General features: G+C 38.8%; 1 protein-coding gene across 1 annotated transcript; it reads left to right on the top strand.

Moving 5' to 3' along the window:
* Window positions 1-121: 121 nt before the first annotated feature.
* On the top strand, window positions 122-21,633 carry il34 (interleukin 34). Its single transcript, XM_034878084.1, has 8 exons — window positions 122-382; window positions 4,140-4,406; window positions 9,656-9,759; window positions 11,915-11,992; window positions 12,833-12,910; window positions 14,328-14,435; window positions 15,045-15,228; window positions 20,012-21,633. Exons 2-8 carry the CDS (start codon window positions 4,361-4,363, stop codon window positions 20,065-20,067), a joined length of 654 nt encoding a protein of 217 aa, XP_034733975.1. The 5' UTR covers window positions 122-382; window positions 4,140-4,360; the 3' UTR covers window positions 20,068-21,633.
* The last annotated feature ends 611 nt before the right edge of the window (window positions 21,634-22,244 follow it).

Genomic DNA, 22,244 nt, shown 5'->3' with positions numbered 1-22,244 from the left:
AGAGAGAGAGAGAGAGAGAGAGAGAGAGAGAGAGAGGAATAAGAGAACTAAAGAGAGAGGACTGCCAGCCACGCAGAGGCTCTGCGCTGCGTAAAGCTTTTATTTTGAAAGCAGACTGTATTTGTGTGTTTGTCTGCGGCTTGACTGGAAGGGAGCGACAGGCCAGCCTGTTGCGCACTTGGCGGCACACACAGACAGAGCGCACCACAGCCGCGTAGATGGACGGAGCCACTAAAGGACTTCCCTTACTAACTTTTAGACCCAATGTTATGATTGGATACCGGCGTTTCTTCTAATTTCACGAGGACTCATTACAACGTGCCACCTCTGACCGGATATAGCCTTTACGCATCCCGGGAGCCGGGGAAAAAGGATTCTCCAGGTGCGTGTGTACCCATGTGTTCTCTTGTGTGCGCGGTCCTGGGTGTAGATTTTAATTCCTCAAACTTTCCTCTTGGTCACACAGTGTGCTCTTGTGTGTGTCACGTAGGTAAATGTGGCCGCAGCTGTCCTTTCGTTGTCCAGCAGTAGCCTAGCCTATACTTTCACTTTCGTCATGTGCCTAAGTTATTTATTGAGCCTGTCTCTGGCGGAGGACAGTGACACTGTTGGCCCGCTGATGGGGTTTGCAAGGCAAATAAACGCGTGCAACCAGCAGCCGCTGTCAGGATAGTGTGTGAGAGCTTATTGAGCCCAGAGGGCTCGGTTAGGTTAGGTTAGATTAGGCTGTATAAACATCCGCATCAAACAATTTCAATTTCAACAATTTAATGTTGAAATTACAAATTATTATTATTATTATCAAATTATTATTAATATTAGAGAGAGGATACGTTTCTGGTCAGGCTGCTGGTTACAGGCAAGACAACACTGTTACTCAGATGCGGGTTTATAAAGTGTAGATCTACTGAAGCGAGCAGCGCAGTGTGCGACGCGCTGAGAACTGATGATTTCTGAGAGACAGGGTGAGATGAGTTCATGCAGCCACAGAGAGTACGCGTTTCCAGCATGCCCATTTGACCCAGGCTTCAGTTTGTTTCAATTTTGGGCCAGAATATGCAACTGTAGATTCAGGGCAACAGCTTCTAGTGCTGCAAAATTAGATTCACTGTCATATGTAGGGTCTCTTCTCTACAATTGGCTAGTGTGTGTGTGTGTGTGTGTGTGTGTGTGTGTGTGTGTGTGTGTGTGTGTGTGTGTGTGTGTGTGTGTGTGCATGTACTTATATCCTTGTGAAGGCACGTTCATGTGGACCTCCGGTGATGACTCTTTTTGTGTGAGGACAGTCAGTTTCAGGACCAATGTACTACCAACTACTGTAGGCTGCAGGTGACATAAGCAGTGTGCGGAGCTGACTCAGGACTAGTAACACAATATAATAATAATAGTAAAAATAATAATAATAATAATAATAATAATAGTATATTGTTTGTATCTGAAACATAAGATCAGAAAATATAAATATAAATATAAATAAAATTAGCCAAACCCTGATGGAGATCTAAGTCGGTCCCAACGCGTTTTAATATTTCAATATTGCCATGTAAAATAAAGGCATTTTCATTTTGTCACAAATCAGTGTGCCTTGTATCGTTTTCCAAAGAGATTTTCATTTGGCAGTGGATTCTACCCATGCAGTGAGCCCTTTCCAAGAATAGACAGAAGAAACGCCGAAAGAATGTGGAATAGAAATCAATTTATACCGGATTTTTCATTCATTGCTTTTTTACTTAGACGTGGTTTATATTTCCAAGCAGGGATGCTTGATTATGGAAAAAATCCTAATCACAATTGTTTTGGTCAATATTGAAATCGCGATCATTTAACACAATCACTCAATGACTTTTGGAAAGATGTTGCATTTATTGAACTTTTAAAACAGTAAAATAGTTAAACACATCAGAAACTGTGACATTTCCCTTAATTTTTTTCCTATTTGAACATTTTCAATTCCCCTACAGAACACTGGACAAAATAAGAGTTTACTTGCAAAATGTAATGTGAATTTCTTTTCTTCTTGATTACATTGTTTAAAAAAAAAATCAAAATCGTGATAAAAATTTGATTAACTGCCCAGCCCTATCTCCATACTAATGTATCAAAGTCTTTCACAATGAGTCATTTTTATGCTTAGTTACTGAACATTACAGGCAAGTTAAGACTGTGACCGTACATGGGTCAGGCGAGTCTTGGAATGGGCCGCCTACAGGTTAAAAAGTTACTTTATTTATTCTTGTCCTCTTCAGATTATCTCTAATTACAATAACTTCCAGAAACAACCCCATTGTTGAACATTGGGTTTTAAATAGGACACTTTGGAGAAGAAACTGCCTGACACACTGCCTCTAAAGCTGCATTTACACAAAACTATTGTCACGTTTACGTTTCCTACATGTGACCACACATGCTGTACTACACACTGTTCCATTTTTGCCAGCTGTAAAACCAGCGTTTGGGTTCAGTCATTCGTTGATCTCTGCATCTTGGCCGCCTGCCACGAGGATTTGAGCGCTGGTGGCCAATTTACTCAGCCAAGAAGTAATTGCGTTAGTCAGCTGGCTACTTATTAAGGGTGTGATGTGCAGCTGTGGAGCACTGGAATGGGTTTGGCAAAAGCTATATGAAGAGCGAGAGCAGAAGAGATGAGGAGGCAAGTAATGATTTGAAGAGAGAAAAACAGCAATAAAAAGGGAGAGTAGGAAACAGAGAAGGAAGAAATGAGTCATTGTTAGATAGTTTATTGTCTGGGTAAATAGAGGTGAATACTGAGACATGTTTAAAGCTCTTTTTAATTAGGTATGAAGAATGCCATTTCCATTTTATCAGTACTTTGGGTTGAATTGTGTAACATAAACTTTCTCTCGCAAAATAAATACTTTTTGTTTAAGTGAGTGTGTCAAATCAGGGACACTCACCAGTGCTTAAACAGCATGTTCCTGTGTTCTGTGTGTTTAATAAGAAGCATTCCTGGGCTTTTTGCTGGAGTTTACTTGGGGTTGTAACGTTTTTTTGACGACAAGACAGAAAGCATGATCTGGAAGTCTCTGAATCATAAGGAGATCGCCTCTGCTCTCCCTGAGATGTTTCTAATATTCCACCTAACAGGTTAGAGAAATATACAAAACACCTTTTAATAGAATGCACTCCAGTACAACAACACCAACAACAGCCAGCCACAAGATCACAGCATTGACTTAGCGCCTTTCTGACTGAGTGAAATGTACACATCTTAATCTTGACCTTCTTTTTGATCTTTCTTCTGCTTGACTTACATCTAAAATGACCTTGTAGCTCGTCGGAAGATGAAAGATGTTCTATTTGCCGAATATGATAGGACAAACCTATTGTCCATATGTGGACCGGGGAGCACTGGTTAAAGTTTAATTAGTTTACCGAGGACTTACGTTTGGTTGGGCTAAAAGATAAAAAGGAATGTAAATCTTGATAGCTGTAAGTGATTGAATTATATGTAATTCCAAACATCACACATATCATATTTTCATTAGAGTCAAGGCAAGACGTGTAAATCCATAAGTCATTTTCATCTTTATAATCAACTGTATTTTTTTGAAGATGTACTTCTGGCTTTCATAACAAGTTACCGTAGCCTTCTAATAAGGAGGTTATAGTTATGCAGTAAATTATTGATCTACAGATGTAAACTTACGAGTTATCAACATTTCCAGTACTTGATTTACAGCTGATATGTGAAAAGGCATTTGTTTAACAGGAATTTAGTTTTAGTTTACGACCAGTCACAAGAAGTGCTTTCATTTTGAAACAACCTACACGCAACTACATACATATACATATATATATATATATATATATATATATAGATATACATCTTCCCATCAAAATACTCTACATCAGTGCAGGTGTCCATGTCAGGTACTGTAGTGTGAGTCGGAGGCTGGTACGGCATGGAAAGTGCAGTTGATACCATTCATAAATCTGCATGTAAAAAACAAGCATTCTGTTATTGGTCTGGGATTAAGAGTATATAAAATTAAAAAAACATTTTAATTTGAAGACGTAACAGGCTTTACCTCATCAGTGGGGTTGACTACCCCATCTGTTTGATAGTTTCCTTATTTCCCTATCTGGCTTCCTGACTGGCTTTTTTCACTTGTTTTCAGATTGTCACAGCAGGGAGCAACAGACGTCCAAGAGCCATAAAAACCAGCATCTGTCTCTGCTGGCATTTTCCAGAGATGCCTAACAATGCCATAAAAACCTGAAGCCCAACGACCCATGTGTATCCCACCAAACAAACACACTGACGAGTTTCAGACACCCGTGTTGTGTGTGTGTGTGCTGAGATTAAAGCACTGTGGACTGAGGACTTAAACTCAAGAGTATGGTCCAACTGTCCACCTCAGTCTACTTGATAGGAGGCCTTTTGGGTAAGAGACATCTGTGTGTGTGTGTGTGTGTGTGTGTGTGTGTGTGTGTGTGCGTGTGCGTGTGGCATTATTGTTTTAATCTGTTTAGGATCAGTTGATATCGTTGTTGCGTGTAAACACTGTCAAACACTGTTAGTTTAACAGCACAACTTTATTGCCAGGCACATACTGTATGTGCTACTGAACAGTATACTAATGTTTAGGTTGAATTCAACACCCCCCTTCCCAGTGTGGATGAGGTTTGTGGATCCGTTGGAGCGGTATGCAAACTGCAGCGGTTCCCTCAAAGCACTTCATCACCACAGGGGTCAGAGCTACTGGCCAGTAGTCATTTAGGTTTCTTTGACTGCAAACAGAGTAACAGACTGGGGGGAGGGACTGGGTGGAGGCAGGGAATGAGTACACACAGTATTGTGATTTAATAAACAGTAAGACTGACTGTTCTGCCAATTGGTAATTCACACTCAATAACTACCCAGCAAGCTGCAACAAGGCTGGCTGATGATGCAATCAGCTAGCTAGATCTAGAGAAAGAATCAAGTGAAACAGTATCGTTTTTATATTTTCATTATAAGAAGTGGTTTTTCTGTTTTAAAGAAACAAACACAGACTTAAGCATGCAATAGAATGCAAAACAACCTCAACAGTCAAGTGTTTCCCTGAGTTGGCTCTAATTTGCTTACATCACAGATAATTAATTTGTCTGGCAACAAATGAAATTGATAAGCCTCTGTCATGCTAAATGTCTAACTTTCTTCACCAGTCACATGAAAGTTGTACAAAGCTACATTAGCATCTGGAGAGCTACCATTTCTTTTTTTAATACAATAAAATAATATTAAAAGTAAGTGTTTCCAAAGAGGTATTGCACGTAAAATCAGGGATCGGTCGTGAAAAAATAAAACTTTGGCAAATTATTTTCCAGGAGACAAGACTAGAAACATAAGGACATAGATTGAAATGCGTGAATGTAGATTCTTCAGTCTTCAAGTGAAGAAAAACAACACTCGGGAAGATTTATTAACTGCATCTAAATTTATGAACAAACCAGGGTTTCATGCCAAATACATGTCAAACTACACTGGGACTTAGTATATGCTTTGGCTCATAAACGCCATAATACATTTTCAATTTGATATTTTAAATGTTTACCTATGACATATCTCCAAGTTACACTTATGATCAAAGCATTACAGCCAGGGAAAACAGGCAGACACAGTACACTTTGATCACTTTACTGATGATTGATTTCAAACAGTTTACTAGTCAGTTTACTACAAACGCAGTTGGACATCTGTTATTTATTTGCTACAGATGTCCCTGCAGTTATGCCAGAACACGGTATTGTACAAAGAGAATATTAGCATATTTCCCGATCACAGTACAATTTTTTAAACCTGCACATGCATGACCATGTTTAGCTATACTTCTTTAAACTTGTGTGGAAAAATCAACACCCGTCTCTCAGCTTCGTTGAGTAGCTAGCTAGCGTTACAATAAACCCCATCCAAAAGATGACATGGAATATTTTAGGTTTTAGCTGCTGGTTCTTTTTCTCCATAAACAACATTAAAACAAGGAGAAGGTTAACTTTTCCTGCTAAAGATGTCTCACCTTGGTCAGAAAGCACAGTGGAGACACTCACTTCTCCCTCCACACACACACACACGCCGGCTCAAGTATAAACACCAGACCACTTACGTAGTCTGTGGTGAATACTCAGCGTGGAGTCTCTGCAGAAGCATGAAACGGCCTTAAGAAAAACCTGTTTGGCCAATAAAGCTCCCTTGAGTGGGTTTGTGGTTCATTTGTATCCAGTTGAGTGAATCACAATGAAAAACTCAGTGAATTTAAAACACTAACAATCAAATGTAAATAATCTTAGGTTGTACAGTACAAACAAAACAGTTCTCACACACACACGCAGGCACGCACACACACACACACACACACACACACACACTTGCATGTGTACAAATTTGGTGACATGCGGGCTAAGATACAGAAACATTCAAACTCACCCTGCATCTTTTACCTGAATGGGTCACAAGTTATTATTTTCTTTTTACTTACTTACTAATCTAACTAGTGATATATTGTCAAAATTAATTTTATCCAATGCTAAATCACACAGACTTCCAGATGGTGTAACAACACTTTCACTCTCCCACCTGTAGATGTTTAACCAAAGGCTAGTCTTAAGGCATAAATCTCTTGTGATAAGAAGTACTAAAAGTATTTGGAGCTGTAGTGTGTACACATTCTGCCGTGCTCAGCAGAATCCCGAATGCTTCCTCTTTCAAACTTGCCAAACCAGTTTATAAAAGGAACCCAGCCAGCGCACATGCAACAGATAACCAAATTAACCTAAGACGCAGTCTTACAGTCTGCTGCCAATCATCAGACAGCAATTTAAAAGTGTTATAAAATACCTCCCATTGAAAAACACATGCCAGATGAATTCAAGTAATTGATAAAATCAGATGACATAATGCAAGATTAAATTAAGAAATAAATAGGTGAGATAAAACACGCAAGATTCAATAAAACATTTTGAAACAGCATCCCGAGATTTCTTTGTGACTGTTACACGTGTACATTCAAAAGGACATGTGATTCATTTTATAGCAACTGGAATACTGTAGTGAGGGCAAGTGGGTTTTATACAGTATATCTAGTTTAGACAGTAAAGGAGGTTTCTATTTATTATTCTATTCAATTTTCAATGTGAAAATCTCTTACTTATCTGTAGCCGGCAGAAGCTTCTGCTTTGGCTTAAATTGTTGCTGCTGTAGTTTTTTTAAACATAACTATTCTGCAAAGTTTTGGTTAAATAGAAAAGCAGATCAGAGATAAATCTGACCTTTGAGTCTTTCAGATTGTTTGTATTTACGATGCAATAGGTTTAATGGAGTGGTAGCTAGTACAACTACAAGCTTCGACTTAAAGCTTTAATGCGTAGCTTTCTGATATTAAAAACAGCTGTTACATTCATGCCATTGCCAAATCAGTTGTTACAAAGCTTATTAAGACTATCAGTTCCACACAACTCTCTCTGTATTTCTCAGTATGGCTATGTTCAAAAGGTTGTGTTGACCTGTGACTTTCCTGCGCAGAAACTTGAGTGAAGAAAATGACCTCTTCTGAAGAGTGCATCATGTTTTTTTAATCTACCATGTCCTTCTTGGTTATTTGCAACCGCGTTGAGGAGGGGGGCGGGTGTACAATCACGGAAGGCTGTATCATGTAGACGCGCCGACAGTGTTGTTGTCAGTACTTGTAGGAGCCAGGCTTTGATCTCTGGTTGATTTCCATACTATTACAAAAAAATGTCCAACGTGAGAAAGTGAAGGTTAGGAGTGTAATGCTAAATTGGTGGAATCAATCAGTAATCCTTTAATCATCAAAACCTACAAACCTTTTTACAAACTGCAACAAAGCAAAAACAGCAAACAGACATGCAGCAGGCACATGTTGGTGGGTTGTGTGTGTGTGTGTGTGTGTGTGTGTGTGTGTGTTTGGTTAGCATGTAAGATGAGAGAAGCACATTTAGAGAAAGGAAAAAACACTTTCAGATCAGTCAAGATCAGTCCTCTCGTTCACCCAGGTCTGGACTAACGTGAAGTTAGGACAGACTCTGAGATTTTTGTCTGAAACAGGGGACGTTCGTATGTACAAACTAAACAGCTGATCCTTCGCAGAGATAAATGCAGCTCCAACAAAACGGACCCGGTTCTGCTTGTCAGTAGAACACAGAGAAAGTCTTTTCTCTCAAAAGTCCCACTATTCCTCCCACTCTGTGTATTGTTTATGTACTCTATTGTCTACCATTCTCAGATAAATTTGAGAACCAATTGGCTTTAACCGCACTATGAAAGTCTGCCAGATCCGCTACCCAATGGCAGACTTGCATAGTGCGGTTATGGCCAGTAGAGAGCCGCAAAGCAAATGCAGAAGTGCCGGTCACCCTGTTATGAGTTGATGAACCACTGAAACGATTTTGGAAACACTGTGTTAAGGTACAAAAGAATCTTTGGTGTGGCTTTAAATGCTGTCCGGTCCTGATGCTAGTATATTTTGCCAACTGAGTGTAAGTAAAAAAAAGGCTCAATTAAAGAAATTTGTATTAATATTCTGACAAAGAACCATACTACCAAAAGTTATCAGATTGTTTGATTGACAAAAGTCATTGTATGTTTGCCAGGATGCATGAATATGTAAAGTCAACTGTTGGTATACTTGCTTGCGTGATTGGTGCTTGGTTGAGTGAGTGTAACATGTGGTTATTGTGAATCTTGATGGGCACACAGCTGCTAAAACAATGACAAGGCTGATTTGACCAGATTAAAAGACAGAGAAAGAATGCCCCCCCTTTCCACTGTAAAACATGCAGTAACTTAGGTCCTGGTCCTGAGGATTGGCCTGAAATCTGAAATGTTTCCTTATCTCAAGTGAGGTTCTAGGGATAATTCTGCCAGACCTTATTTCACACATGTAAATGGGTTTCAACTTAACTTTGAATGTATTCTTTATACACACTCGATCAGGACATCCCTGGTGGACAGTGTGAAAAGTAAGAGTAAAATGGCATTGCAGGGGCGCCTGTGATAGGTCACCGGGTTGATCATGCACCCCAGAGGCCATTTCTTTAAGACTGCAAGGGGAGCTCAGCTTTCCCTAAAATTACTCGTCAAATATGTACTATTGTGTTAACATTTTACTGACTAAAAATGCATTAGAACACATTCATCTCAAAGACTGACCAGAATCAGCTGACTCATTTTCCTTCTCATAGCCTACATTCCTGTAGCGTAACAGTGCAAGCAGCAGGGCAGATCAACACCAAAGATTTGTTTAGTGCACAAGACAGGTCAGAGTAACAGGTATTTTCAGCTCTCCTGGTATGACAAAGTTAGCTGGCTGACTGGAAGGGCTGTGACAAAGAAAATGTATTGCTGGCCATGCCTCTTGATGAAACCATCTCACGGATATTATAAATTATTTAAATGGACAGTTTTTATGATGTAGACTGAAAATGAGCTTCCCCTTTTTGAAAGACCAAAAGTGGTGCACCCGTGCCGAGAATCATTTCTTACCGGCCGGGGATCAATTCCAACCCAAGGCCGTTTGCTTCATATCATCCATTCTCTCTCCCACTTTCCTGTTATAAGCTGTCCTATTCAAAAGAGGAAAAACATTATCCTTAAAAATGACAATGCAAATAATCTCATTCTTTGTGGTTTCTGTAGGCCTGTTTCTGCTATCACCTGTTCCGGTGGACCCGACACCAGCCAGCATGTGCACACCTTTGAAGACGCTCAACAACAGCCTCAGCCACAGGCGACGGTACATGGTGAGAGAATGATGGCATGTTTACAAGCAGGTTTCAGTCAAAGTGGACGCAAGCAAGCAGAATTCCACACAAACACATTTAAAATATCATCACCCATGTACGAAGTTTGCTGTGTTCTAGGGGTCATTTTTAGAAGCTTTGTCCACTTTTACTGAGGTCAGTGGCTTCCTGCTATGACAATAACAATATGAACAATAACTTCCTGCTAACCAACTTGACAATGATAGGAGGCAGCAATAGTGATTACAGAAGATATTTTCCATCAAAGGGTACTCAGTTATTCAGTCAACTTCCATTAAGTTTGGGAACAAAATTTAAAAAGAATAGTCTTTGACCTCCCTTTGGCCTTCCAGTGTTGACTTTTGTTCATCTGTCCTCAGGGCCCCGTCCACCGTCCCTGGACTATTCTGCCCTGTTGTGTGGATGTTTTTGTTTAGTTTTTTAAGGGCTGTTTAGTAGCTGTCCCTTGAGGGAGAGGTCCTTTCACGTCTCGTCCAGTGTCAAGTTTCTCTGTTTAGTTAGTTTTATGTTTTCTGTTGGTTTTCTATTTCATGTTTTATTTTGTAGTCTCTCTGCTCTCTTATGTGTTGTCTTGTTTTTCTTCCTGTCTTTTGGTTTTCCTGCATTGGTGATTGTCTGATGTCTTTCACCTGTTTCCCAACCTTGGGTCACCTGTCCCTTGTTACCTCATTATCCTGTGTATTTATTCTCTGTAGCTTTCCATCCACTTGTCAATTGAATTATCTGAAGTTTGGTAAAAAAAACTCGTGCAAATAAAGCTAGTGTTTTTCCATCCAAAAAAGCGAATAAAAACCTGTGTGCAAAGACGTCACATGCTGTTTTGTGATCAAATTGACATATTGAATTGATTTTAGACATTTTAAGTTGTTTCCATTAATTTTCGCACTGAATCGCACAACATTCAAGCAAACTTTTGCAAACCGAGTTTTTCTAGACAAATGGATCACCCCATCAACCAATAATGATCAATATTGCACAAGTTGTAGTGCTTATTTGCCAGCTGATAGCAACATATCAAGCTATAATGAGAAAACAACAACGCTATCAACATATTGGTATGATAATGCAGATGCAACTTGCCTTTTATTTGCCCTCTGGCACAGCTTCAAGACAACTCTTTTTTGAGACATGTCTTGCTGTTTGAGCGCCTTCCACTTACTCCGGAGGACGTCCCACGGCTTGTCGTAACCTTTCTTGGCCAGTTCCTTTGCGAGTTCCTGATTAATTAAATTCAAAACGTTTTTTGTCTCCTTGTTTGTCCGCTTACATCTGTCTTTGTTGACATCCGTCATGTGTACAAACAGCGGAAATACTGGTCGGAAATTAACTAAAACTTCTTCTTCTTTTGTGGCAGGTTGCAACCATAAAATGACCTAAAACTTAATCGCAATTCATTATTTTTTTGCAAATAATGTTTACATCAGCGTTTATCGCATAAAATACAATGACACCAGACGTATTTCCTTTGAGTCGATATTCATGAAATTCCATGGAATTTTACTGTTTCCATAAGGCATTTTTCATTCAATATCACTTAATTCGGATAAAAACGTGGTGATGGAAACATAGCTTGTGTTTCCTTTGTCTGTTGTCAGGTCAGTGAGTTCTGTTTAGGGTGTTTGTAGTGAGTTGCTTTCCCCTTATGGTGTGTCCTTTGTAGTTTTTATGTACTTAGTCTACCCTGGGAATTTTTGGGGGGAGTTCGTTTTTGCCTGCCTGCTTATCTCAGGACTTCCTTTTTTGTTTCTGTTTATTTGAGTAAATCCTCAATACTGTCCACTGCCTACCCATCTCTGCATTTAGCTCCGCAATTCTCTGAACCCTGCTAACAGATTATGACAGAACTTGTGTAGGACACAAATAAAGAACAATTACAATTATCCAATTATCCAATTTTGAGAGAATTTATGGAAATTATGTATGTCACTGTCTCAGGGATTGGACCAGATGGGAAATTGAACATGACATATTTATGGGTTATTGCTGTGTAGAGCAGGTTGGATGTGTGTGATTTCAAATAAGTGGTTTTGAATGTTGGAGAACCAATTTCTCAAAGACATAATAGTGTTACTACTCTCTGATTTATGAAATGCACTTGCTAATTTTTTTCTCTCTTGTATTCTTTGCATTACAGAAGCACAACTTCCCCATCGACTACACCATCAGGGTTCATCAGAAGGAAGTCTTTAAACTGTCAAACATCAACAGAATGGTAAAAGTCGTAATGCTGTTTTTGATTCAGTGACTGAGAGAAAATGGTGGAAGGGATGCCTCTAATGATGCTTACCTGACTATGTTGGCCATCAGACGATCCGTCAAAAAGTTGAATCGGATTTGACTTTTGGAGAAAAGCAACCCGATGTCCCGCTGCAGTGGCCAATCATGTAACCGGCGATCAGACTTGGCACTGTTTTGAGGCGGTGTGAGAGTCCCGTACAGGAAACATCCCTAGTTGATAGTTTTAAAGAAATAGAAAACGAAGTACAAGCACTGAACTTCCCTGAAGTCCGTGTAACCTTTGTGTTTCCTGTAACAACAAATGCTTTCTTTTTTCTTTTTCTGCGTGAAATAAAGCTTGCTTCAATCGTGGGCGGAAACGTCGGGCTCTATAAAAGATCTGACTGTAAACAGTAATTGTAAAATATAAACTCTACCTGTGCTATGTTGGGGGGTTAAAGGACACATCTCGGCGTCACACAAATGGAACTTATCAGTAAAACTCCCACACCGCTACCCAATCCTGCTGCGAATCACGCAGAACGTGCCCTCACAGGTCTCAAATGGTTTGGCTATGGAGACTAATGGAACTCCAACCCCCAGTGATCCTGCATAACCATTACCATATCTTTCCCTGCAATTTAGCCAATACACTGTAAAGTGCTATATGCTGATGCACTCTCTTGTGAATGCCGAAAAAAATGTAAATTAATTGTAAAAAATGTAAAATATAAATTTGTCAAGCGTTCTTCATCGTTCTTCTTCTGAATGTTGCAGATTCACATAACCTGATGTACTTATTAATTTGTTTTCTCTCCCCTCCTCAACCGATCAGAGGTTACAGGTGGAGGGGTTGGATGACCTGGTTCTCCAGAGGTTGTGGTTTCAGGTCAACCAAGGCGTGTTAAAAAAGGTAGGAATATTGTCTGCGTAAAGATGCAATATGTTAGATTGGTAAGACTTTACACTAAAGCTATAGTATAGTTCTTGTCCCCCCTGTAAGGAAATCTTAGTAATGACAAACAACAATCTACGTGACGCAAACCTTCGGTGATCGCAAATGATCACACGATGGACTCTTCAGAAGAGGTAGTTATCTTGTAATTTCTATGTACTCTTCGTCTCTAAAGATGAACGCTCCTGTTGTGTTTTCTCAGCGGTGACATAAAATCCTTGGACTACACCATTTTGTGAACATAACCATACTGAGAAACACAGAGTTTTGTGGAGCTGACAGACTTATCTAGCTTTGTATCAACTTTTTTGATAGGGGTGGGGGGGAACGTTGATACAGCATAGTATCGCAATATTTTCTCTGGCAATACTGAATCGATACACAGATAACAAGTAGTATTGATCTTTTATTACATATGTGTTGGTCATTTTGTCTGCTTGACAATCCCATTTTCCAGCACGAAAATTGAAGTGAGATGAACAAAAACAGATGAACATTTTTTTGGTAAAAGATGACAAAGTTTCCTTCTGGGGACATAACTTAAAATTGGGAAACATTTTAAGTTGAAAAAAAGTAATTAATTGCAATATATTGCAGAATATTGCAATATGTTTAAAATCGCAATACTATTTTTTGTACTGTATTGTACGGTATTGTAGGATTCACTGGAAATTTGGTGGCAATCGGAGCGACGGTGTAGGAGGAGATCTCAAAAATGTGTTTTTCAAAAAAATTAAATTGATTTGAATTTCTAGCCAGACCTTTATAGTCCTTGAGGGTTTTTGTAGAGCACATTAAGCTGCACCTGTGAGAGAAATGTAAAGTCCTTCAGACTTACAGTGTGGGGGGCGTGGCCTTTCAAAGTTTGCATTTTGAAGCCTTAATTACAGCGACACCATATAATGGTGTAATATAATAATATAATAATAATAATAATAATAATAATAATAATAACTAAAACAGACAAACATAGAAGGGTTCTACTGCTTTGCGGTTTAAACCATAATAGTACTTTACAAGGTAAAAAAAAAGACTATGCGGCTAGTGAGCTCCACATTTCTAAATTATTTTCTAAGAAGAATGTACATCACAGGTCAGTAAGTCTGACACTTATTTAATTTGTAAAGAAGTAAATAACATGGATTTTCTGCCTTTTCTGCTTTCAGTCTGTTTTGTATTGTGTTGGAAACTAATATGATGTAGTCGCCATCAGTGGTAGTGTATAAACAGAAAATGTTCAGGTTACTCATTGGTAAAAAAAATGTTTAACCCCATGCCTAGTTTACAGTATCTTTGATAGTTCAGTGTGTTGTTTGCTGTCTTTAAGTTTGAGAGCATCTTTTTGTCTTAATCTAAAGACAAATTGAAATTTCAGATCATCCGGGTTATGCCAGAGAGGCATCCTTCACGTCGATACACCACTGAGTTGGAAAGACGCTTCAGGGATGCAGAGGGTGTCTTTGTACAGTCACATCCTGCTGAGGTAAGCTAGAATTCAGGTTTCTGTACCACAGCTGTATTCAGTCCCTCTTCAAATGAAGCAGTTCACTTAGTTAGTGAATTTCCCTCAGACCGTAGGGTTCAGAGGATATTTGTAAGGAGATGGATGTAACATTGATCCTATTTATCAATATTCGGAATTAATGCCCCAATCATTAGAACATTGAATGTGGCTTCTGTTTATGATCCAATAGGAGTTAAGTGAAGGTAAATTTGGTAAAACTCATTGATCATTCAGAGAGGTGCGTAAAAGGAATATTTTTCAGGCAAATTAATACTTGGGCATTTCTCTAAATGTATTTATCCACAAATGGTCATCTGTGCTGGTATTTTATCAGAAATGTCCTCTTAGTTGTAGCAGCAATTTAAAAACCAACAACAACAAAAACAACCTTTCCAGGGATGGATGTCACCCCCCTTCTCTTGCTCTTGCATCCCCTCTCTCACTTCCCTCTTTAATAAAGTAGAAATGCTGAAAGAATAAAAAAAAGTTCTTACGTGATAGTGACATTTATATATGGTGCATATTAAGCCTACCTGGCTGTCTCTCACTCGTGTGTCTGTTTCTGTGTGTGTTTTTGTGTGCGTCTAGCTGTTCCAGCAGGAGCTTCCAGAGACTATCCAGGAAACTTGGGATCATTTAACGGAAGAGTCTGACAGGGTGCCAGAGTCCAGCTGGCGATTAGCTTCCCCAAAATCCCTCCTGGACAACTTCTGCCACACCATGCACTGCCTCTTCAGCGACTGCTTTGCCAGCACAGAAGCCCAGCAGGACTGTGAGTATAACAGAGGAAACTCTGAAGTGACACTGTAGGCAGTAACTGAAAACACACCAACAAAAAAGGCTTTGTAATGAACCATCAAAGAAATCAAAGAAAGACCATACTCCAAAACCTCCCAAGACAGGTATTAGAGTCCTGATGTCAAAGGCTTTATTGACATTGTTTTTTTTTCATTAACACTTTTGGTCAGCAAGTGGCAAAAACAGTAAAACCATGATCTGCCTCATTTGGGGTTAAAATTTTTGCGAAGCAAATATGTTGTATTGGATGTGCATTTTTTGCAATCAAGAACCAGCTTAAGGGTCACAATAGACACCAGTTGTTAGATTTGACATAAACATCATTTAGTTGACAGGACAGTACCTATGAATTTTTTGTGGCTCTGCCTTGCTTTGAACGATGTTGTTGACGGAGATTGCTATAGACAAACTAGGCAATTGCCTGGGGAAACAAATTGGTGGGGGGCACCCTCTAGTGGTGCCCTTAAACATACATCTTTCTCTTAAAAGTCCCATGGCATGAAAATTCCCCTCTATGAGGTTTTTTAACATTAATATGTGCTCCCACCAGCCTGCCTATGGTCGCCCAGTAGCTAGAGATGGCGATAGGTGTAAACCGAGCCCCGGGTATCCTGCTCTGCCTTTGAGAAAATAAAAGCTCAGATGGGCCGATCTGGAATCTCCCCTTTCTCTGCTTTGCCTGCCCAGAGATTTTTGCCCATCCATGAGAGAGAGACATCATGGCTTTCAAACCAAGGGGGTAAGCCTCTCCTCTTTAAGTGTAGCTCCTATGGTGCCATTTTGATGCTAATAAGCCATCACCCGCCGTTAGCATTCCATTGACTGCCATTTATTTTGGTGCCACTTTGACAGCGAATAACTTTACATCAGAAGCGTTTCAAGACTCTATTTGACCTCTGTTTATTTCTAAAGAAACACGGAAATGTATGAAAAGCTCAGTTACCTTGTACCTTACGATATGGCTCTGTAGCAGACGTTTTTTGTAAAAATAGGCTAACGATTATGTCATAGAGGAATTACCATATAGTACTGGGTAAGCTCATAGACAGTTTTTACATAAATTAGCTGTTTAGGTTTATTTAATAAGGTTTACTGGCATTTTAGTTAGCAATAATAAGCCTGTGCTTATATTATCTCCTGAAATATATATATGCTCTCCGTCTCTGCAAGTTTCGGAAAGATTGAGATTTCTCTTGGCACAGCTACCAGTAGACATACAACTTTCTGACAAGTTTCTCATGTCACATCTATGTCATCCAGCTCAGTTGGAGGCTTTGCAGTAACGCTCAGCCATCACCGGAAAGTGCTTCTAATATCCTTCACTGGTCTCTGCCCAGAGCAACGGGACCTGTTGGTCCATTTCTTTAACTGTCTATGTTTTAAACGAGCAAAGTGGTAGATGGTCAAGGCCACCCCCCCAGCACCCCCCCCACCAAAAAAAAAACATCCTCCTCGCTGCAGACTTAGAAAAGGCACATACAGTACTAAGGAAAGCGCATTGTGGCTTAACATATCATACCAATCCAGATTCCACCTTTCCCAAATGACAGGATGGACGACGGATACATCTTATTTTTATTTATATGGCAAGGACAGAGCAGAATGTATAAATTAGGGGCACATTAAAACAACATGGCTAATTCACTTGTTTTTAAAGATCCAAAGTTACTAAAAATAATGTTATGTTAACATAAAATGTTCTGAAACCATTTGTAGTTTATGTATTAAATACAAATGTACAATATAATAAATACAACATAGTGTATCTATGATGTATATCAGAATGATTACATGGAATGGATGTGGTTTAAAGTGGCCCTAGGTGGTGAGTTGTGGGGTAGCAAATCTTAGTATCGCCTAGGGCAGCCAATGGGCTAGAGCCGGCCCTGGCCGAGCCTTTGATGCTCTGGGTCAAAGTTTTGCCATGTGGACAAATCTTTGTGGCTCCAGACTTCCACAAAGTGATATTGTTTGACACAAACATTCCTGCTTGTCAAAAACATTGCCACACACACTTGTTTGTTAAAAAAAGGAGCAATGGAAAATACCACAATGGCATTGGTGTTACTAGTTCCTCACCCTAAAACTGTTCCAATAGATCACAAAATCATGGGAATGGGGCAAACCATACAATAACTAAAATGCTGTTAACAAAATTAAACAAAAACAAAATATGGATTCAATTTTGTAAACATTTTCACAATAATCATATATTCAAAGCAGCTCGCCTTGAGCCCGCATTTGGTTTAATAGAGGTGTTACCGGTATAAGTGATCTTTACAACAATAGGGTTTTCTTTCTGAACTACAGTATAACTGAAATTTGGCTTGCCTAAATTGACAACCTTGTGAACCTTGATCTTGGTCAAAGTGATCTCATCTTAGTTATTTATGAATTTATATGCTGTTGTAATCCTGATGTCTTTGCAAATCTTAAAAGAACATCCAGAGTTTTCGCGCGCGCACAATTTGAATATGCTCTGGCATTGAGTAATGCTGCTCATTAATTCTACCCTTTTAACCCAGCGGCACCAATCACATTGTTGTATCTGATATCGATACACCGATTGAGGCAGACTAAAAAGATGACGACAGTTTAATCTACCAGTTATCTCTAAAGGTAGCTAAGCGTAAGGGGCTTTGGATACATCACCCCATGTGTTGTTGTGATTGGTTGGGGTGTTATCCAACTGCGTGCAGTGAGATTTTCAAATGCACGCTTTGTGCCGCCCATTGAGATGGGCAACTTTCATTACTTAATGCCAGACCCTTAATCTTTTGGATTTGGGTCTGGATTTCCTGACTACTTGGGAACAGGAATGTCTGATGTTAATTGAGAACACATTTTAAGTTCATTCCTCTTTTATGTGTGAAAGGCCCAACAGCTGACGAATTAATGTGGCGCTTCATCCCTCTAAAACACATTTTCTCATTGCCTCTCTCCTCCCAACATTTGTCTCTCCCGTGCCAGTTCGGTTGGAGGGACTAAGAGGGATGCAAGTAAAGGATTCGAGGAGGCAATTTTAAGGGCTTTGAGATGCAACCCAAGTTTGTGTCTTTTAGCTCATAGATTTAAATGCAGAATGTTGGAATGTTGGAAGGTGTTGGAATCCTCTATAGTGAAATACAGTCACACTTTTACGTCTCTACTCTTTTAAATGAAATAAAGTTGCCTACGTCCGGCCGTAGAGATCACCTGCCTATTGCAGGATCAATATGGTCACAAATTAATTTGTCCCAACTACCATTGGCCTTTTAAACATCGTAAGGTAGTTTTAAGTTTTATTTATTCATTGATGTTTTTATGCTCCATTTGTTGTTTTTACTGTCTCCCAGTCATTGTGTGATTTTTACATTGCTTTTCTGTTGTGTGGATACTGCAGGCTGTAAATTAAATTGTCCCACAGGGATAATAAAGTTTCCTTGAACCTTGAAAACACAGACTCATTGCCCACAGTATGTTATTAACATCCATGACACACAATTCATTCTCGGTGGTTTATGTGATATGATAAATACTTGAATTGAGTACGTAGTTGAGTAGGCATTCTTTAATGTGGCCCAGGACCCATCCCCGGCCTCACTGCTATAACAACGTGGACAAATGTGGCTCAGACCACCTTTGGAATTTGGTTTGGATGATCAGATCTCAATGGGTCCTGAGAGTGTTTTTACATGTACTGCACTCTGATCAGATTGTAATGCCAGGTGGAAACAGGTAACACTCTACATTAGCTGTTAAACAATTCAGACTGAATGCTCTTTAAAAACAAATCAGGCTATACCTGTTTCCAGTCTTTAGGCTTAGCTAAGCTATGACATGGGAGTGTTATCAATCTTCTCATTTACCTCTTGGCAAGGATGCAAAATGGTGTATTTCCCTAAATGTCAAACCATTTTACTATTACTCATTTAAGCACTTTGCTGCATCATTCAGAAAAATATATATCATGTATGCCACTGTGTCCGAATTACCTTTATTAGATTTCATCCTGCGTGTATTGGATGAAGTTGTGGCCAGAAATAAACTTTACTTGCAGATAAGTGTTCAAATTGATGCCTCATTGTTTTAGGAAGCATGTGTAGGCTATGGTATGTAAATCAAACACATACTATTAGTTTGGCAGGTTGCTACAGTGATCCAAGTCTCTGTGGTTAAATCAAACTGTAAAAAGTGGTTTTATTTATTTATTATAAAGCAGGCTGAGATGCTAGATAAATACTGTAAATGTATCAATCAATCCACAGAGAAATGCAACCAGGAACAGTGCCTTTAAACAAGCAACCGGGACTTCTGTGCGTTTCTGAGGCCACAACTATGCTGTGTATGGGTAGAAAAGTGCATATACAGACAGTCAGAAAATATTAAAGCGTGTAAACATGTTCTAGTAGAAACCCAAGAAAAAATCTAAGAATTAGCATTTGATGAGAACTCTAACAAGTACAGCTGCTTGTATGTGATTACTCAAAGCTGAAGCCTAAGAATTATTTACCTAACCCCTGACCCTATTTTCAAGTACCCCTTTAAGAATTATGTATTATTCCATGGAATGTAACGTTGTGCTTACGCTCAGTAGCTCCGAGTTGTCCCAAGGCTGATACTGTAAATCCATATGTAGAGAGATAGAGAAGTGGTGCACTTCAGGTTCATAGTGTGCCAGTAAAACATGTAGCGAGATAGACAGAATAATATTTATTTTCAAGTTCAACAATTTTTCAAGAGTTCAACAAGTTTCTCTTTTCGTCTTTTTTTTTCAGACTGTGGTGTTTCCCATTGGAGGAAACGAAGGAAAGACTCCCATCCCAAAAGCTGAGAAGAGGACTGCGGGGTGTAGTTGTCCCTTTTGGTACTAATTAGTGATTGGTATCATTATTTCCCTTGAGCGAGAGGGATAAAAGAACAATCCACTTAATAACAAGAAAGTTCCGTCCTGTATTTGAACATCAACAAGTCTTTCCCAAATCTACCAAACAGACATAAGAGTGTGTTGATGATATGACGAAGACACAAACAATGGCTCCATCAGCCAAAGCAGACTGATAATTGTAGATACAGCAGCAGTGTACGTGGCGATTTCATGAGTATATGGACTTTCTGCTAAGATGAAATAAAGTTCATTAGAGATACAAGCTACAACTCAGATTTGTCCAATTCTCTGTCACTCAGTCCTTTGACGGCTGCTCAGATTGATTCTTTGGTACTTGGGTTTCAAATTTTGGAAGAGATTTGTTTATTTTCACATATACGGACTTAATTGATCATTGAATCAATGTCACTGTGGCTTTGCCAAATCTCCAAAAAGCCTGTGATGTGCTCCAGTGGACCTGCTTGGTTCACCTTTAGAGACCAAAAAGCAGCAGTACCAGCCTACACATTGGATTGTTGCTATATTAACTTTAAATGACTTTGTATCATAGAAAAATCTCTTCTATGAGCGCCTATTTTAAACACCAATGAGCTACAGCAAGAGCAATGTACATGAGTTGAACTCTAACTCTTTGAGTTGAAGTGTTCACTCCTGTTTTCTCTTCCCTCTTCAATTGTTGATGTATGCATTTCTCAGCTTATTTATGTTGATATGTGCTATACAGGCCCTTATTGCTTTTTCAAAATATTTCAAAACATTTTTGCCCCATTTCATGTATTTCCTTCTATTTATTTTTCAAACATACAGTATATTTTTCTGAGAATTTTCAGTTTGATATGTTACATTTTGTCATAGCAGACACAATTGGTATCCGAGGCTAGTTTTGGGTGTTTTTAGTTGCTCCGTTCACAATTTCAGCTCTAAACATGTAACCTGAAACTCAACTCCATACCATGCCATACTACACTATAATAGAATGGAATAGCTATGCTTAACATTTCTTTCACACTTTCAGATTTTAGTTTTCTGACAACAAATTCTGCATCTCCTGTCATTGTTTTTCCTGTCAGGTTGTGTCAGCCTTTGTTTATTTCATTCAACTCATGCAAACAAACTAGGCTATATTGTTGCTGTTCTGTTTTGAGTAATTAAGACATACAATATATCTGTACAGCATATATCATAGAAATCATACTTCAGTTTAACAATTACTATGGTTATGAAGCACATATAAAGGATGCAAATCTGTGATAAAATCTGTGATTAAAAAAGGTAGACATGAATTATGCTTTGGGCATATGAAGGACACTGTCAGCCTTTTGGGAGTCTTTGATACGACTGAAGCGTAGACAGAGCCTCAACATTTGCTCACTCAGCCTACTTCATGCACTCAAGACTCATGTTATCATGTATTAGGTGAAATTAAGTGGTTGTGACTTTTATTTCCATCCACCTGGTTACTGTCTACAAATCCTGACTTGCTGGTTAAGTCAGTTTATAGTGTAACATTTCCTTATCCCTTAATTATTTTTGGGCTAACGTGTGTTTATTATGAGAGCATATTTCACATTCATTTGTTACCAAAGTTGTTTTTTAAAAACCCACTCAAAATCCTGTGCAACTAGACAAATGTGGTTTTTCGTCCAAGAAGTTCTTTTTTACTTTGAATTTTAATAAAATTATATCGTAATAATTGCTGTGCTTTATGATTTGTGTTCACCAAACATGAAAGGTTTAAATTCAATTTTTTTTTTAAAGCAAACAAATACAGCATACAAGGTAACTAGAAATGTAATTTGCACTACAAAAATGGCACTTAAACTACATAATTTGAATAAGAAATGTGGCGTTTCACTTATAAACTTGAGATATTTGTCCCAAAGACAGTTTAGTTTTTTCCAGGACTGCACAAAGTTTCTGTTTGTAAAAGCTTACTAAGTTTTAGTTAATGTGTTCACTCCTTACTTCACATGTTGAAGTGTCAAAAGCCTATGTGTGTTACTCTTTAGGGGAATAATGATGATGTTGTTGAGCCTGAGTCTGAAAAAACTTTAATTAGCAAAGATTTAATGATGTATAATGATAATTATTGGTGTATTGATCTAAATGCAGCAAGCACATTT

The sequence above is a fragment of the Etheostoma cragini genome, chromosome 8 (genome assembly GCF_013103735.1).
Source record: "Etheostoma cragini isolate CJK2018 chromosome 8, CSU_Ecrag_1.0, whole genome shotgun sequence".
NCBI classification, from domain to species: Eukaryota; Metazoa; Chordata; class Actinopteri; order Perciformes; family Percidae; genus Etheostoma; species Etheostoma cragini.
This window is presented reverse-complemented; position numbering and strand designations above follow the sequence as displayed.

Bases quoted from the DNA above. Each gene is read 5' to 3' on its own strand.
- il34 (XM_034878084.1), top strand. From the start codon at position 4,361: ATGGTCCAACTGTCCACCTCAGTCTACTTGATAGGAGGCCTTTTGG. The intron at 4,407-9,655 runs GTAAGAGACATC...TGGTTTCTGTAG, and splicing joins CTTGATAGGAGGCCTTTTGG to GCCTGTTTCTGCTATCACCT. The intron at 12,911-14,327 runs GTAGGAATATTG...TTGAAATTTCAG, and splicing joins ACCAAGGCGTGTTAAAAAAG to ATCATCCGGGTTATGCCAGA.